Genomic DNA, 19,252 nt, shown 5'->3' on the forward strand with positions numbered 1-19,252 from the left:
AATGGTGGTCTCTACCTGCACCCCCTCCCTCAACCTCAAAAAGATGGTGTCTTTGTTGCATAGCCACCCCTCTATCCAGCGGTAAAAAATGACAAATGAGAATTCACTTTTCTTGCCTATCTAGCGATGGTGACTCAGTTGCAAGCTGTCTAAATGCAGTTTTCAAATGATAATCAGTAATACTGTATATAATATCTGTTTTTAAGTTTTGCAGTTATCTTGGCATATTGTTTTGAGGAGAAAAAAAATAAAAAAAATAGAGAACTTTGAGGATTAGATTCGCTTATTCTTAACATTAATATGGGCTTAACTGAAGCAATTCGGTACATTTCAAAAAGATTTAAACCTTTGCGGAAGCTAAAATTGGTTGCAATAAGAGCAAAGGTGAATATGTTGAAATTATTTTTTGTCGGACAATTTGATTGGCTGAAAAAGTGGGACCACGGAATTTTTGTCCAATCAAATTTCATTTCGAAACGCTAGCTTTGCAGGATGGCTTTGCATGTAACAGTCAGTCTAATTATATCTGGAGAAGAAGTTGAATGTACAGGGAAACTACTGCATAATGGATCTGGTGTTAGATGCTCTTGATCCGCATTTGCTGACCCCTTATGTCTATCCCGCGTCCTGGCCTGCAGATGACTGGCTTAGGCAATTTTTCTCGCTTCTCCTTGTTGTGAACATTGGAGGCGTGATCATGTACTTTTCCCTCGCGAGTTTCAGCTTTTTCGTTGTGTTCGATCGCTCGCTAATGAAACACCCGCTTATTCTAGAACACCAGATCCGAAAAGAGATCGCGGTGACCTTGAAATCTGTTCCATTCATGAGCTTTCCAACAGTTTTACTCTTTTTGGCGGAAGTGCGCGGTTTTAGTCGTCTCTACGTTGTGGATACTTCGAAGTTCACCTGGGAGAAAGTCGTTTTGGACGTGATATTCAGCACTGCTTGTTTTCTTGTATTCACCGATGCTCTGATCTACTGGATCCACCGTGGACTGCACCATCGCTCAGTGTACAAGTACTTGCACAAAGTCCATCATCGCTGGAAGGTTCCTACACCATTTGCAAGTCACGCATTCCACCCGATCGACGGGTTTTTGCAGAGCTTTCCATACCATCTCTACCCTTTCCTTTTTCCGCTAAATAAATATGTCTACCTGGCGTTGTTCGTCTTTGTCAATATTTGGACAGTGTCGATCCATGATGGCGATTATCGGGTGCCGAAACTGTTGGAGCCTTTTGTAAACGGATCGGCGCATCACACTGATCATCATTTGCTGTACAACTGCAATTATGGACAATATTTTACTCTTTGGGATCGAATTGGTGGCTCGTTCCGTTATCCTAGTGCCTTCGATGGCAAAGGACCGATGGATGAACTGAAGAAAAATGCAAAGAAAGCAGCTTGATTTCTGTTAACTTAATTATTTTTCCTTCTAAACAATATTTATTTGGTCGCGTGTCTTAGTCTGCGATATGTTTGTGAAAAATGGTAAACACCGTATTGTTTTAATAGGGTCAGTGCTGATATCACGAAAATTGAAATTCACCTGTAACAGTATGTTAGCATGTGGGTTTATATTAGTATCGGCGAAGAAGGCAACTTTTCAGTTATAAATTAAAGGGAGGGGTTCACATTTCAGCGCGTGTGCATGAATCTAAATGCTTTTTTCTCTTTCTTATCAACTTTATGGCCTTAAAAATCCCACTCATGTACTTCAGTAATCACATAATTTCTATAATAATTCACCTAACTGGGCTAATTAATTAGCCCAAGCAAAATGACTGATGACCAAAATTCACAGAAAATGCTAGTGAATTGTACCATATTGTTATTATTGAATTTAGCATTGGCTCAAAGGATTTATCCCACGGTAGATGTATTTACAGTTATTTGCATGTGAAATAACGCAATCATATGAAAAAATTACCACCAAAGTTACCTATTCCCTTCTGAATGGTTCATAAACAACAAATTAAATTAAACAGGGTTGTATCACAGCAAGCAAAGGCGAAAAAGTATTTTGATTCATGGACATTCGCAGAACCGTGAACCCCTCCCTTTAAAGCAAACTCTTGTGGGCTATAAAAAACTGAGAGGGAGAGAGCCTTCTTTTAATAATGTCATCACAGGCTGAAGAAAAAATTTAGTGAGTTTAATAAGGTAAGCTCAAATTGACCTTCCTAGAGACGAAAATAAAAGATTTTTGTGTTTTATGCATCAGTCAAACCCAGCTGTGCCCACACCCCGTTCATTAGTTGGGCATTTTTTCACAGTCTATCCCAGGGATCGGACAATAGTCTTCCTTGGGGCATTTGACAGCTGAATGATTTTCACCGCAAAGTGCTCTCACTTCCTTTTAATGATATTTCATCAGCAAAGCTAATTTAAAAATTTGTGATTGACTACCTCTAAGGAGGACAGAAATGAGATATCAGATCTTTATTTTTAATCTTAATCAGATCCACAGAACAAACAGTCAATGGAACGATAATGATAAATGGGACTTTTGATCTTTGAATAAGGGGGTTAGTTTATCAACAGAGAAAGATATATACACTCCATTTATTGCAGACACCCTCGGGACCGCAAGTTAGTGTCCTTAATAGCCATCTTGAATTAATTTTTGCCGGGGATTTAGTTGCTGTCCATATAATGGGGGTGTCCGCAAGGCAAGAGTTTGTATAAACTAAAGGTAAATTGGCCACCTTAAAGAGATTGGAGTGGTAGCACTTGAATCTCACGGTGGAGAATTTGTCTGTAGTTATCCACTCTGTTCATAAACCAAACATTCTTTAAAATTTAAGACTTCATTGGCCTGAATAGAGGTGTATAAGGTAAACCCAGAAATGAAGTAACTAACTCATTTTTTTAGCTGTACCACAGGACATTATAATAATAATAATAATAATAATAATAATAATAATAATAATAATAATAAAAATAATATTTATTCAGGGAGCCCACTCACCTTAGCAGTTTTCAGTGGGGCCCTCGACATTTGAACAGTTCTGTTCTAAACTTATAAACAATGTATGGCCACTCTGGCTCTTGGGACTTTTTAATTACTTTTTTTAATTTTTATTTATTTTTTTGTTGTTGTGGATGGGGCGGGGGGGGGGGGAGGGGTGGGTTGGGGAGTGGACTTGATGGTATGTATGGTTATTTTTGTTCCAGCATGATGCATATCACATGCAATCTTGTAACCAGAGTCCTTAGGCTTTTTGGTCAGCGGGTAGGCGCCAGGAGAGACTCTGGAGAATTCGAAAAAAATTTAAATTTTTTGATTGGCTGCTCTGTATAAGCTCCGTCATGGCTTGCATTGTTTTTCCACAGAAATCCTGCGGTACTAATATTCCAGTACCCCAAAGTCTCTCCTGGCGACCAACCGCTGGCCAAAGAGCCTGAGGACTCTGGGTACGAGATTGTATCACAAACAGTTGAATAATTTGGAAAATAATAATAAAAAATATATTTTCAATGTAACTTTCAATAATATTATTTGATTACCCTGCAAGCAGAGTGGCTTCAATCTACCTATCTGGGAAAGATCAAAGCGACTCTGCTTGCAAGGTACAATAATATTATTTGATCAGTTGAGAAAATAATTTAATGTCATGGAAGGTTGTTGGAGTGTTTTAAATGAATGTTTACCATAATAAATACATGCAAAATATATGATGTCCACAATAGGGATAATTTTTACACTGCATGTCCTTGTTTTATTGCAGCAAAAGGCTTTGAGTTTCATGTTACAAAATTTGTAACATATTTAATATTTAATATTTGGAAAATGTCTAAATGAATTTAGTGTGCCAGAAGTTACCTATTATTATGTATTTGCTAGATTTCTAACTTAATGTTATAATCATGTTTTTCTGTACTTTAAAACTTGAAATTCCTTGTGAACAGAAAAAAAGTCCTTGAATAAAAGCTTGCAAATATGTATTGCACCAGGCCAATTTTCATTCATGTACATTTATACCATTGTTGCACGCATTGTTTTCCAGTTTTAATTTATTCTATGCTGCTATAATCCTTTTTAACCACAAGTTGGCTCTCTGGATCCTTTGATTATTATCTCATAGCCAGAAATTTCATATGGTTGGAAATTTCTGCCAAGAAGATGACAATCTGTTAAATTTAACAATCTTCATATCCCTGTAAGTGTAGTAATGGCTTTGTAGACTGTTTTTGTTGTTGTGTTTTGTATACAGCTATTTTGACAAAGGCTGTCCAAAAAAGGCATAAAAGCGTACGCGAAAATGTCAAAAAGTACTCTGGGAAATACCCAATAAATTTCAATAAAAGCTCAGAATCCATATTGCCCGCCATCTCAAGTCCAAGCTGTATGGTTGAGACTTTATGGATTCTGAGCGTTTATTGGGTATTTCCCAGACTATCTTTCGGCATTGTCGCATACATGTTTACGCCTTTTTTTTTACAACCTTTGTCGAAACAGCTGTATATTGAAGTGCTTGGGTCATAATCAACCATTACTGCAGTTTAGCTCCTTTTTGTTGTTATTTTGTAATTTTATGAAGGAGCACACTGGTAAGACTTCTCCAGGGTGAAAAAGAGAAAGTCACATGAGTCCCCTCTTCTTGGTAATTGTACCCCAAAGATTACCTAAGGTGATACCGACTATTATGATCTGAACAAATAAGCCAGACTATCTTGCGAAAACATTTAATTTCTGAGATTGCACAGCACTGAAATTCAAGGAAAATCTCATTTTTTTGGGAACTGGAAAATACCAATCTGCATCAATTAACCACAATGTTTCCATGGTCAGCCCATAGGCTTTCATCTGGAGACTCGAAAGTTCTAACTACCTTGTAAGGAGCCTATGGCATGATTCCTGTTGCACATGATAACAGACAGCACTGAAGTAAAGTATTACTCAATCCCCAGGTGGGTTACTCAGGTATAAACGTGACGGGGGGGTCCGACGTATTTTTTTGGGTCTAAAATTTTAACTCCTGCACTTTTTTGGGTTGAAGATTTAACCGTGTATTTTTTTGGGTCTGAAAAATCTGCGCATATTTTTTTATGTATTTTTTGGGGTCTAAAATGTCCAGTCTTGTAGTTTTTTTGGGTGCACAATATAAGGTCCATGTACTTTTTTGGGTGCAAAATATTAGGCTCCGTCGGACCCCCCCGTCACGTTTATACCCGAGAAACCCACCTGGGACTCAATCGCTTTCATTAGAAAGGTCGGTGTTAGAGTCAGTTTGTGTGGAGTAATGAATATTACTCTAAGTACTTTCCAATAGCTTTCCTCTGGATCTATATGGTCACCATAGGCTTCAAAGTTAAGCCCACAATACTTAACTCAAGTTCTCACTCTGGAAGTAACAATTCTGTACACATTGCGCGCCTACATTGGACAATCGTCCAGAATTTCTCCAGCCTCGTTCCCAGGCTTGATCGTGCTTTTCGAGCTGGCGCCGTCACTTTCGGTCGCGTGGCAGGGACGACTGGGGACAAGGCTGGACTGTCTCCTCTTTATTTCAACAATCGACAACAAGCCAAGCCCACAACTTTTCCACTTTCTCTTGAGTTTGCTAAGTTTTATTTGTTTGGACGACTTTTTGACGAGGTGCAATGTAGGCAAGCAATTCGTGTAAAGACGTGAAGTAGCAACCCCACATCTTCTCTTGTTTCTCCTATGCGTGGCGTGAATGTAGATTGGAGCGCGTTGATCTCAAGTACGGATTTATGTGTTTTGCCTTCTTAAGGACGGTGCCTACTGGGAAGTATTTTTGTGTGGTTTATAACTATGCGGGAAAAGCAGATCTTAGCAAAGGCTATTGGAATCCAAAAAGAGAATTGCGGGTAACCACGTATTTTTATAGAGATAATGAAGCAACAATTTTTTCTAAAAAACAGTAAAATACAAAGCTATCTATGGCGTTTTTTTCTCTTAATTGAAGCTTTAGTATCTCTGAAAAATGCATGGTTACCGCTAATTTTCTTTTTGGATACCAGGAGCACTGTCTAATTTCTGCTTTCTCCGCAAAAATATCCCTGTATTAGTCGGCACCACCCATAGGAAACCCGAGTACACATTATCCTGCTGTTTATTTGTTTTTTTTTTAGTTTGTTTTCCCTCTGGAGGAGGAAAAGGCATTACAGAACTCTTAAAAATGACTGGTCGAGCACGACAGTACTGAATATCTGCATGGTTATTTCTACTGAAAAATATCAAACTTTAAGCGTAATTTTAAGACACACCTGGAATTTGTGGCAATGCTTGTTGACCTTGAAAGTCTTTCTGAGTGTTTTTTAGTTTTTATTTGTTTCTTTATTCATTTATTTTAACCCTTTAAGTCTTAAAAATGATCAGCCTCAAATTCCTCATTGTATTATCAATGCTTAATCAACCCATGAGGTCATGAGCATTAAGGAAATGATCACCCAAGGTGAATTTTCCTGATATTTTAATAACTTCTCCACAGTACTTTCATAAGAAAAGTGTGGGGACAAGATAGGAGAATTTGTTCTTTGATATAAGGAGTTAAAGGGTTACGTTTAGAAAAGTTCCTCCAAAAATTAACCTCCAAAGTCTCAGACGTTAACATTCTATTCTAAGAGTTAGTTGTTATGAGATGACCGCCCACTGTAGGGGTGACCTTCACCACTGTTATTTGCAACGTCTTAAGGGGGGATTCAACCTAAACGCCATTTTTCCGCTACTTGACATGGCTTTAATAGAAATATCTCGTTCACGTTTCAAGCAATCCAATTTAAGCTCAACGCTCATCCCGTGAACCTATGTTGTGGGGTGTTATGTAAATTTTTGGGTGATTTTTGGGTATATTTGGGAGGAGATAGTTTTTCTAGCCGAAGGATTGGCAAAATTAAGAGAAATAAGAAATATTGAAGATTTAGTGAAGTTTTAAAATTAGAATTTGTAGTTAATTAACAATTAGACGGTGAGCTCGAGGTTTCTATCGGCTGATAGTTGGCTAGGGGCGAAGCCCCAAGCCAACTTTCAAAGGCGATAGAAACCGAGAGCGAGCCGTTTAATTGTTTTAGCATACTTTAGTGATCGATTTATGCTAAATCTGCCAAACTGCCGTCTATCGATCGATAGACGGCACCTGTGTAGCCAATCAGATTGCGCGTTACGCGATAGTCCGGCGGTCACTGAGGTACGCTAAGGGTATGCTAAACGGACACCAAGTTAGTCGACTAGCAACCTGGGGTGCTCTTGTGTGGATATCAACTGTCTGTTAGTGTTCCGAAAATCATTTTCTTTCCTTTATCCCTTCTTAAAACCTCTTCAAATTTCATTCAAATTTAGGTGTATTCCCCCCTTAAGCCTAGTTCTCATATGCAGCCGACCTACCTGCGATGACCTGCGTTGTAGTCGCCGGTTGACGTGATTTTTCGACTCAGGTGCATCGCGGTGGTTGCGCAGATGTACCTGGGACGTACCCCCGGTGAATTTAAAAAAGCGCGCTAAAACGGTATCGTTTGGCTCTTTTTTCAACATTCCTTTAATAAACATGGATGGAACTCTGGTAATTCGTTGCCAGTTTTCGCTAGTTTTGTTGCTTGTAAGGAAATACATACGAAGAAAGCGTGAAGAAAAACGCGAAAAACGAAAGCGGAAGTTTTGGCTTCGCCCTATGATTAGAGAAAGGAGCCAGCACGGACAGTATCATACTTTGTTTGCTGCGTTGAGGCTACAAGACAGGGAATATTTCTTCAGGTGAACAGAATGGTTAATTTGTCTTCTCGAGTTTATCTTCTTGTTTGGAAGATGATTTTTATCTTGGACGTAATGAATTGTGGGCTATATTTGCCTCTGGTTCCGTTCACATGAAACGTTGTTTTCGCCGGCGTTCCGGAAGAACCGCCGACCTACCTGCGAAGTTGAACTCAAGTCAACTTCGCAGGCTTGCCGACGGCAAAGGCGTGCGCGTGCAATGGTTGTTGTTGCCGATGGCGTATGTTCTCATATGTCGGAACAGTATCCCAGGCTGTACTGGTGGTTGTGTCGCAGGTAGTTCGGTGGCATTTGAGAACCAAGCTTCACATGGTTGGTCGAGAGGACAAAAGAACGAACAACAGAACAATGTTCCCAGCCCTAAAAAACAATGCAGCTGCAGGTTATAAGGGTCCAGTGAAAATAGAGCTTTCGGAAGGTGAAGGTCTGATGTTACTGTACGTGGATAACGCACAGTAAAAGGTCACTTATTATAAAAATCAATAAAATTCGCCGTTTTTGAGCCACAAGGACTGAGGTTACTTAAGCGCGACGTTTGTCTGAACTTGAATGTAAACATCTTACGCAGTATTTTACGTTAATACGCTCTTTCGGTATTCCCATTCTTTTTCTTATACATGAACGTACAGTAAACTCCCTTTATTGCGTACACCCTCAGGACCGCGAGTTAAGTGTCCTTAATAGCGAAAGTCCGTAATAGCGGGAAATTGTTTAAGTCAAATCTCTGTAATTTGTTTTTACCTGGGATTTAGCCGCTGTCCGTATTATCAGGGTCTCTAAAATAGAGAGGTGTCCGCAAGGCGAGAGTTGACTGTGTTTCAAAACGACAAACAGTCACACAGTTTGTGTGGGTACCCTGCGTGATCCAAGCCCAAACTACCTTAAAACGATATTTGCTCCAATAAGCTTCCTCGAAAATAATGCCTTAAATTAATGTGTGTACTGTTAGTGACTGAGAAAAAACTGATCCTTTTATCAAAGAAACTGGAAAATGAGCCACTATTAAACACTATTAGATACAAAGTTTTATTTTTATTCGCTTTTGACTTTTTCGCTTTTTTTTTCATAGATTTTGTAGGACCACTCGATCAAGCATTTTGACAGCGACGGTCAAATTTGCAATAATTGACGTTTTTGCCTATTAGGTCGGATATTCGCGGTCGGCGATGAATATTGCCCTATTTTTATCAGTTCAAGGTTAAAAATTCATCAGTCAGTAAGTTATAGACGGTACTCTTTCTTAGAGAAGTTAATAATAGACACGCAGGCCTAGTTTGTGACAAAAATAGAAAGTACATGCGCTGTTTCCGAGCGCCGTCCGACACGACGAGGTTCGTAATCGGCAAAACGTCGGTAGGAGCCAAAAACTGTGGAAGAAAAGCCTTTGATATCAACTGAGGGCAAAGCCCTATTCACATCAGTAAAGTCAATTTTTTTTCACCGCCAAGAAAAGTAACTACAGGTTACAAGAACATCATTTGTCAAAGTGGAAAGGAATCCTACTTAAAAACTGCTGAATACAATTATTGTAATTAATTATAATTATTTATAGTTCGAAGCAGAATTACCACTTGTATGTATAGAACACATCTTTTTAATCAGCGTTTCAAATGTCCTTTCGGGTCCTTCCAAACTTCTACGAATGTTCATTAATTCTACAAAAATACATCAGACACAAAAAGGGCAAAGCTCCAGACATTTCTGTGTCATCTAATTTAAATCTTCACGCGTTAACAAGTGCCACGCAGCTACCGAATCCTTCATTAGTATGTTTTTTGTTTGTAGTTTGTTTTTGTGTTTAACTTCCTTCCAAAGACACTCCACAGGAAATTTACTCTGTTGCTGTCGATTTACAGAAACGTAGAGAGCGTGACTTTGATTTCAGAATAATTTGGAACTCTTATCAAACTCAGATATTTCATGCTGAGGAAAAAAACCTGACGCAGATCACGAAAGGTGTTAACACCGGCTAGCAACGAAAGCGAACCGTATTCCTGTAGAGTTAAAGCATAGAAAAAAGTGTTTACTAGGGGTTGAATGAGCACTGGTTGCGGTTTTTTAGCTCTTTTTCAGGCTCAAAATTGTACTAAATAAATACTCTAACACAAAATGTTCGAAGAGCACCGGTGCGAGAATATCAAGTAGCTTCTAAACTTCCCACGCAATAGTGTTTAGGGAAGTCGTAGTTTTCTCCGGGGGAGGACAATACGACTTCCTTAACAACGACGGTGTCGGAAGCTTGTAGTTCTTCGAACAGATAACAAGCCATAATCACATTGAAGCGCGATTTTTTCCTAGACGCAGGTGAATAGCGTGAAAAAAAATTGTTCATTTTTTCAATTTTAAATCCTCTTCCATCCTGGCCATTTGCAGTAAAAAAAAACATATTAATTTATAAATTCAGGTAACTAATATAGTAATTTTTTACAAAACTGGAGCGTTTTCATCCAAGGAGATATACTCTTTTGACTTTCCAGGCTAACACTAAAACTAGGTGACATAATAACCCGTTTAACTCGGAATAATTTGGAGCTCTTATCAAAGCGAAACACTTCATGCTGAGAGAAAAAACCCCGACAGCTGATTACGGACTATTTTTAACACCGACGAACGCCGGAGGATTCAGTTATTTCGCGGAGAGGAATTGCCAGTTTTGAAAAAGAGAATTCGCTTGAAAGCGTCCTACTTGGGTATAGTAAGTCTTGTTTATAGTTGCATATTACGGTTTTGTAGTAGTAGCATGTCAGTACTCTGTAATGATTGTTGTGATGGCGCGTTGGCGTTGCTAGTAAAATAACCTGCGGGATAGTCGAATCGGAAAAGAAAACGCGGTGAAGTCGCACAGGACCCATGCACAGATAACCCAAACGGTCGGAGCCTAACCTTTGTTTCTGTAGTAAAAGGACGACATGCATCAATTGTAGCGTTAGGAGCTCATGTGCTCCTGGTAGCACCTAACACGGTTGGTTGGGCGGACAAATGAACAAGCCACAGAACAATGCTCCTTGCCCTAAAAAAACAATGCAGGATATCAGGGTCCAAAGAAAATAGAGCTTTTAAAGGGTGCAAGTCTACTGGGAGAATAACGCAACTAGAAGCATTGCTACTCCCCCCTGGATGGGATACTAGTCCATCACAGGGTACCCAGCATGTAGTGACATAGAGTATTAGCACTCTCCCCCCCCCCCCCCCCCCTGGATAGGATATCATTCCATCACAAGATACCCAGCATGAAGTGACCTAGCTAGAGAATTGCTACTCCCCCATGGATGGCATTCTACTGATACTAGTCCATCACAGGATACCCAGCACGAAGTGACAAAGAGTATTACCACTCCTCCCCCCTGGATAGGATGCCATTCCATCACAGGATACCTAGCATGAAGTGACCTAGAGAATTGCTACTCCCCCATGGATGGCATGCTACTGATACTAGTCCATCAGAGGGTACCCAGCATGAAGTGACAAAGAGTATTACCTCTCCCCCCCCCCCTAGATAGGATGCCATTCCATCACAGGTTACCCAGCGTGAGGTAACTTAGGGAATTGCTACTCCCCCCGGATGGCATGCTAGTCCATCACAGGGTTACCCCTAGCAATATGTCGTCGTTATCCATGTGTACATCTGCGTGAAGAGAGTCTTGTCTAGGGAACCACCAACCTTCAGATCTGACTTCCATGGCGCTGCCAACTCCACCACCACGACTAAACTAATTAATACACAACGCAACAGCGTTCAACATTTGTTGCGCAACATATTTTGAACGGATATCTAAACTTGTTTGCGCTTTTGTCAATAGCGCTGTTGAATGGAATAGCGGCAGGTTCTATATTCCGTTGATTCAACAACGTGCAACACAACACTATTCAACATAAACATTTGTTGAACAGCCGGTTCGGCAAGTGTTGAAACGTCAACCTCGTTCCCGGGGAAAAATCCTGGAAACGAAGTTATTGAATCGTGTATCCATGATTGGCTTTACATTAAATCAAACGTTCGTGATTAAGAATCACGAGAAGGCATCAATGATGATGTTATACTGCTGTGACTCATGCCCTGGGTACTGTGTTTATTATTATTATTATTATTATTATTATTATTATTATTATTATTATTATTATTATTATCATTATTATTATTATTATTATAGTCAACTCTCTCATAGCGACCGCGCTCGTTAGCGACCACCTCCCGTTAGCTACCACTTCGTAAACAACCGAACAAACAATACTGAAAATCTTTATTACAAAACCTCAATTAAAATCCTATTTACAATCAAACTGCTGTTACAAAAAATCCAATCAATTCATCGAAACACTATTCATTCACAAATTCTAAAAAAAGAAGTAATTTAACCTTACATAAAAGAAGAGGAAATAGATATAATTAATAATAAAAATTCAAAATTCTATAAAATAAAGAATTCCGTTATGCAGAGATATCAAGATCATACAATCGAATCACACTAATGACGGCTAAACCAGTGTCCATAAAAAGCCCTAAGTATAAAAGCATATAGACACGTATTTCAGATATCCGCACTAGCGACATTTATTTCACAGTCTAATGATTGCTCTATCTTGCTACGAAACGGCGTTCGCGAACCTCTGACGCATGCATGCACCGATAATAATTAATAATAATGGAATGATAACTTATTATTTACAAGAATAAAATCTACTAGATACAGTTTGATTCTATTAAAACGTGAGTGATTTTACAGCTTGCTGTCATAAAATTGTAAAATATCAACATCTTATATAATAATAATAATAATAATAATAATAATAATAATAATTAATAATAATAATAATAATAATAATAATAGTAATAATAATAATAATAATAATAATATTTCTAATGCGCAAATTTCATGAAATGTTCAAATGCGCATGACAAGATTAAAAACGGAATAAAAAGGCTAAAAAGCTAAAATTACAATTAACAGTAAACGTACAATGATTTTAAAAAGTTAAAATTACAATTAAAAGTAAACTCACAATAATAAAAACAACTATGATAAAAATGCATGACGGAAAAGGTGAGTTTTTAGCTTGGCTTTAAAAGTACTAACTGTGGTGGCGTTTCTTATGTCAAATGGTAGCGCATTCCAAAGTTTCGGTGCAGCACAGGTAAAAGAACGGTCACCAAGTGTAGCTTCTGATTTAAAACGCAGATAACTAAGTAAAAGTTATCTGTTTTAAAGTGTTATACACAGTTTCATCAGAAGAATGAATAGATGTGAAAAAAAATCAAATAGATTAGATTCTTTGTCTAAGTTAAGCTGCTGAGGTAATATTTTTATATAGTTAACTAATCAATCGAGGCTTATTTTGTTCTTTCCCGTAAGCGACCATCTCCCGTAAGCGACCACTTTGTCGTGCCCCAAGGGTGGTCGCTTACGAGAAAGCTGACTGTGTTATGTTAATGTAGGTATTACCTGGTCTTGAAGCCCTAGAGCATCAAGCTACGTTCCATAGCCTTAGGTGAAAGATCTTTGTTGCGCCAAGCTTTTTAAAGGAAACCATTGATTCCAGGTGTTATATCTTCCTACTGACGTACGTATTCAGATTATTGTCCTTATCATTATCATTAATTATTTCTCTCTCTCCCTCTCTCTCTTCAAATAAAAACTAAGGAGAGTACTTTCCTGCTTACTTGCCTGAAAGAAATTGGAGATTGTTCTTAATTAAAAGTGAAATAGTTACAGGTGGCTTAGGCTAATGCAGTCAAATTAAAGTGACTGTCCCAGTTTCCACTTCAAACTGGTGCCATGTTTTGGAATGAACAAAACAAAGGACCGGTACACGTATTGTACAAAGCACGTGCCAGCAGAACATCACTGAACAGTCCTGACAGACATATGTCTACAACGCGGAGTAATAAAAAGAAACTTCACTCAGCGAATGCAATTGGTGCTTGGAAGGTGTTTTTGACACACCCCATTATTGAGTACCGAGATTTTCGCCCTAGTGCGCCAGCGAGGTAAGTTGATATCAAATTCGACTTCTTAGCGTTAAATTAGAATATTATGTAGAGTATTGTTTGTGGGCGGGCGCCCAGACATAATACCGGGTTAGTAATATCATTGAAAACAACTTGCTTTGCGAAACCACCTGAAAGTTTAACGCCTGACATGAATCAGTTTCGAAAAAAAATAAACGTTTCGTTTTATAAGATTTTTAATTTTGTGTGGGATCACTTGTTCTTAAAACTGATCTTCGACTGACACCTACTGTTCTTCTCTTTGGAGAGTACAACGATGCAAAGCCTTGCCACGCTTAGAAATGCTAACATTGATACAGTATTGACAACGGCGAAAGCTGCTTGTCACCCGAACTACCTTATATATGTTCGCAACGCTGTAACAACGCAACGTGCTTAACAAAACTTCCGGAGATGTAAAGACTAACACGATTTTACTTTGACCTTTACTGCCTTTATCAGTCAACTTTAAACTTTTCTTCCACTTAACTCGCTCGTTAAGTTTTTGGCCAATCAACCCCGGCGATCCGAGCTTTGCGATAAGACCAGGTGGAAAGGGGGATTTTCTTCGCCACAGTTCGTAGTCTGCGATGTTTTCATGAATCATTCCTCCTTCGTGGATCTTATCTCCTTATATTCTTGGTGAGCAGTGATTTTGGAGTCCATCTTCAAACGCGTCTTTTGGGACATCAATGGCGGTACAGCGACGAACCAGAATGGACGAAAAACAACAGGTTTTTTGCTTTATTCATTGAAATATCGATCCTATCCATTCTTAAACAAAGGAATGCAACATATGCCGTAGTGCCAATTAAATTTTATAACAAAGTCTTTTAGTAAAATGTTCAGTAATTTTTCGCTTGAATAGATCCGTGATTTGAGTTGGTATATCTGTTTAATGTGTCTTAATTCTTTAACATGAAATGATGTCTTTTATATTAGTATTTGATTTCTTTTAACAAGGTTTTAAAATCTGATTTTTTTTCTGACTCCATGACGCGAATGAACTTATAACTTTAGCCATTGACAAGCGGGTGTTTCGCTTTATACTTAAATATAAATATACTAACTTGAACTGAGAAATATAAAAAAAGTGCTTTGTTTCATTTTATTTAATTTTTTTTAACAACAAAAGAATTGCTCTGTTTCTGGCCGTACTCGTATTCAAAGATATGAGTTTAATTTGAAAACCTCGGCATTTTTTTTTTCGTGAAAATTATCCCTTTATGGAGAAGTTCTCGATTGCTGTTTTAAGCAGGAAGAAAGAAGGGCAAAAATTTGCAAATGTATAAACAAAGCTCTGTTGTTTGTTGACGCCTGTCGAAGTTGGTTCACTTTGTGCTACAGTGAATCATTGAAGAGTTACTGTAATGGTATTTGACTAAAAGGATGCAGAAGAGAAAACTATGAATGCAATTGAGGAACAACTATTTGATCAACATAATGGAAGAGGTCAAGTCAAAGAATAAGAACCCGCTGTCGACAGCAGGGTCGACTACAAGACGCCGTTGGCAGCGTGCCACTTTCCTAGATAATGAAGAGCCTCGAGGTACACAGAATCTGCCCACAAACTATCAAATTCATTATTGAGAGTATGAAGACGTGGAAAACCACTCGTCTCCACTACACAGATGGGTGGTTAACATCCAGACCAATCATCATCGAAAGCGGGTCCCTCCGACCTACTGCCTTGCATAGCACCACTCATCAATCTATTGAAAAACAGCAGCTATGGGTATGGATCACAGAATGGCAAACTGTCGCACCTATGGCCGATAGTAAGATATTTGCAAAAGACAACAATCAACAGACAGGTCTACTCATCATCCTCAAGACCTTTAGTGACGACATCAGAATGGAATTCGGACTCGACACAAGTGCTTAAGCGACTTTGAGGAGACGATGGCTGACGAAGACCTCAGTTGTAGACCTTGACATATGCATTGGTACAATTATCAAGGAGTTGGACCAAGAGAGCATAAACAAGTAACCTAGGAGTGAACGAAGGGGATGGCATACAACATTCAGCGATGAAAAGAGGAGCTCCGAAAGGAGTATTACAGGAGAGTACGATTGATACTAAAAAGCGAACTGACTTCTACTAACAGATTCGAAGTTGAGAATGATGTATTAATCAGTAAATCTAGTGACACAGGCATATTCGGAAAAAAATATCGGAGTGCTCCTGTCAGGAGTCGAACCTAAGACCTTCCCGATAACTAGTTCGGATGCTCTAACACTGAGCTACAGGACACTCGTGGGAGCTAAGGCCATTAAACTAGGTTCATGGGACAAACATCCAGTATACTGCTAGGACTAGAATGTCAATGTGTGGCATATGTGCAATGGAAATAATGTGATGGAATATGTTAAGCCTGGTGAATAAATGAGAATGATGTATTAATCAGTAAATGACACAGGCATACTCGGAAAAAATATCTGAGCGCTCCTATCAGGAGTCGAACCTATTAAGTTATTAATACTTTAGCAGTATCCGTAGTGTCTTACAGCTTCGATGTCATTGATTGGAAATTAAGTGAAATCAAGAGTTTGGACACCAAGCTAGACAAGGAAAATGTTGGCTATGGCGAAGATGCACCACCCAAAAGCCTCAGGAGGGAGTGGCCTTGACCAGCTTGAACTGACTTACAAAACTACCATCATCGGGTTGGACGCGTACTTGACAAAAACAGAGGGTCCACTTGTCCAAATCGTAAAGCAACACGAAAAACAGAGAGCTTTTTCTGTTACAGTAAGAAGACTTATTCCATCAAGAAAGAAGTTGCAAGATTCAGAAACGAACCTGGGGTGCCAGACACCCTCAGTGCCAACAGAGAAGGAAGCAACTACCATCTAAGTTTTTTTTTTTAAGGTCTTTATTATTATGCACTATTTCAATGGTTTACAACAAAAGGAAATTACAATTTATAAGAAAAGTAACATAAAGACAGCATTAAATTGCATAAATGTGAAAAGTAAAATGTGCGCAGTGACCAAAGGAGAAAATACAAAACTGAATGCAAGGCTGGCACTACGGCAAAGGGCAGATTTATTAGTGGCCAATATTTCGACTAATAGAATTAGACTTCCTCAGTGCCAGAGCTATACTAAAGGAGCTTAGGCTTTCGAGTTAGTCACTGCCACGTGCAACTAACTGGCGTATAACGTGCAACTAACTAGAGGAAAAAAAAGTAATGCTAAACGAGTGAAGAAAAAGGCAAAACAGCTTGACCTATAGCAACTGCAAAAAATCTGGGTGGACAAGGCAATGAATCTAAAGTACGAGAAGAGAGCGAAGGAAGCAGACGTAGACCCAACAGAATACACCCTAGCGACTAAGAAACAGTGGACTGAAAATAGAGACAGAACACAAGTCTGATAAGTAATCGCGGCACGGGACCAGAGTTTAACCAGCCACTAGATCATACCACCACCGTATCATCAATGATGAAACTGATCTTTCTCAATAGGCAGAACACTTCTTCCACATGGCCTCAATATTCGCGAAGAAATTTACTAGCATTTTTTCCTTTTATTTATTTTTTATTATTTAATTTGCTTTATCTTTTATACTGTCAATCACTTTAGTTTTACGTAGTTCCGTTTTTGCGCAAATGCTAGACTATAAAAGTAATTCTACGTTGTATCGGTCTCTGCTTCTATTATCAGCTCTTTTTAGGCCTGATGTAGTTATGGGAGGCAAGAGACAGCAGAGGTGTATATAAACCAAACTGATTGCAGGGGTGACACTACGGCAAAGGGCTTATTTATTTGGGCCAATATTTCAACTACTGTAGTACAACTAGTCTTCTTCAGGGCCAGAGTTACAGTGAGGTGTATACATCAGTATATGCTCATTGATGTTGCTGTCCCATTAGAAAATAAAACCTCAGTGAAATTCACGGAGAAACTGTCCAGCCAGACAGACAGTTTCATAACAAGCCCCTGAAGAAGGTTAGCTTTGTCTAACCGAAATATTGGGCAATAATATTGCCTTTTTTAGCTGTCCGATCAGCCTTACATTTGATTTTATTTTTTAGAGCATATAACCGCCCCGAAATGATATTGTCATCATCATCATCATTTATTTATTTGTCTTACTAATAAAAAAAGAAGAAATGATAGAATTTACAATAATGGCGAGAAGACCTCAAGAAACCACTAGGCTTATAAGAGAGGCCACCTCGGCTGATGTGGTAGGTTGTAGTAACAGACAAGAAAAGCACAGTTTGTCAAGTAATCAAGACGTGGCTTGCTCAGAGTTTCAGAGAAAGAGAATTAGAAAGTTGAGAGATATAGTTATCTGGCTATTGAAATCAAGACGTTGTGGAACATGAAATCAGCGAAGATCACCCCCGGCACCGCAGAGGTAATTGGAGCACTAGGAACAGTGTCTAACAAAGTGGAAAAGCACTGCAAACAAACTAGTTCCACCATTACAATGGGAACGATTCAGGCAAGGTTATGCTGTTATCATGACCCTGCTCAAATAGCAAGTGAAAACACAATAGTGCATGCTGGCAAAAGAGAAATTTATGCCTTTGAGTTCATCAAGTGCTATCAGCACTGCAAGTTAACATGACGCTGGTGTGGTGGGACGGCAAATTGTCTTTGTGTGAACAACGTGACGGGCAAGTTTTCATGACTCTAGATTGTAACATTTCTACTGCTCGTGGTTTTCAGGCTGTGACAGATGAGAGAACACCAGTTTTAGTCAACAATCGCCTAAAAATGTGAAGGTACTAAGACGTCATGTTGGTCATACAACGATATTTCACCGTGCCCTTCCCTCAGCCGTCCTGTTGCGTTAGCTCACTGTAAAGGACGACGAGGACAGCGTGCCAGGAACGAAAAGAGAACAAACAGAGAGAGCAAGATCAGTGGGCTGAAACGTAACCGACATAAATCAGTGGTATTTTAGAACCAGGAAGCGAGAACGTTAGGAAAAACAGCGGTTATATGACTTCATGTTTTGCAAAAGAATTAAAATGCACAGAAAGACAGGAGCCCCAAGAACATGGCCTGGACCGGAAGTATATCATACGAGATGGGGAAAGCCGGAGTCCACACTTCCCTGGCCCCCTCATCCGCTTCCCAATCCGGCCACCACGCCGCCTCTTCACCGTACTGTATCATAATTTCCAAGGAACGCAATTACAGACGAAACTCTTTGATATCTGACATCTGTAGTAAATTTAACATTTTAAGACCTTCCGCTCTGTATAAACATGTGGGCTGGAGGTGAGGCGGGATAACAGAAATTGATTATTTTTTTCTTTTGCCGTGGGCATTGTGCGTGGGTGAGTCCTTAGGTGACAACCTGCTTTAATAATTGACGTTTAATTCTGCTGAAAACACAAAACGACAGAAGTCATAGTCGTGAGGTAACTATGATCCTTAAACTGAATGGCTCCTGCTTTCTGAAAGCGAACGTTTCTTAGCAGCTAAGCTGCCGTTTTCTCGCCTGTTGTTGTCGTTCAGTTTAGGGACTGTAACGACAGTGTACCGATTTAATTTTTAATGACAAC

At 39.1% G+C, this 19,252-nt stretch overlaps 2 protein-coding genes and 1 long non-coding RNA gene across 3 annotated transcripts in view; 2 read left to right on the forward strand and 1 right to left on the reverse strand.

Moving 5' to 3' along the window:
• The window catches only part of LOC146449336 (uncharacterized), a 102,856-nt gene that overhangs the window by 55,631 nt on the left and 27,973 nt on the right, over positions 1-19,252 (forward strand). The gene's annotated exons all lie outside the window — the stretch shown is intronic.
• Positions 1-19,252, reverse strand: part of LOC146449346 (bifunctional FAD diphosphatase/FAD synthase-like) — a 90,657-nt gene that overhangs the window by 9,208 nt on the left and 62,197 nt on the right. The gene's annotated exons all lie outside the window — the stretch shown is intronic.
• Positions 469-3,953, forward strand: LOC146449347 (lathosterol oxidase-like). Its single transcript, XM_085101806.1, has one exon. It carries the CDS (start codon positions 566-568, stop codon positions 1,406-1,408), a length of 843 nt encoding a protein of 280 aa, XP_084957932.1. The 5' UTR covers positions 469-565; the 3' UTR covers positions 1,409-3,953.

This window comes from Pavona decussata, unplaced genomic scaffold (genome assembly GCF_977016875.1).
Source record: "Pavona decussata unplaced genomic scaffold, jaPavDecu1.1 SCAFFOLD_602, whole genome shotgun sequence".
Taxonomy (NCBI): domain Eukaryota; kingdom Metazoa; phylum Cnidaria; class Anthozoa; order Scleractinia; family Agariciidae; genus Pavona; species Pavona decussata.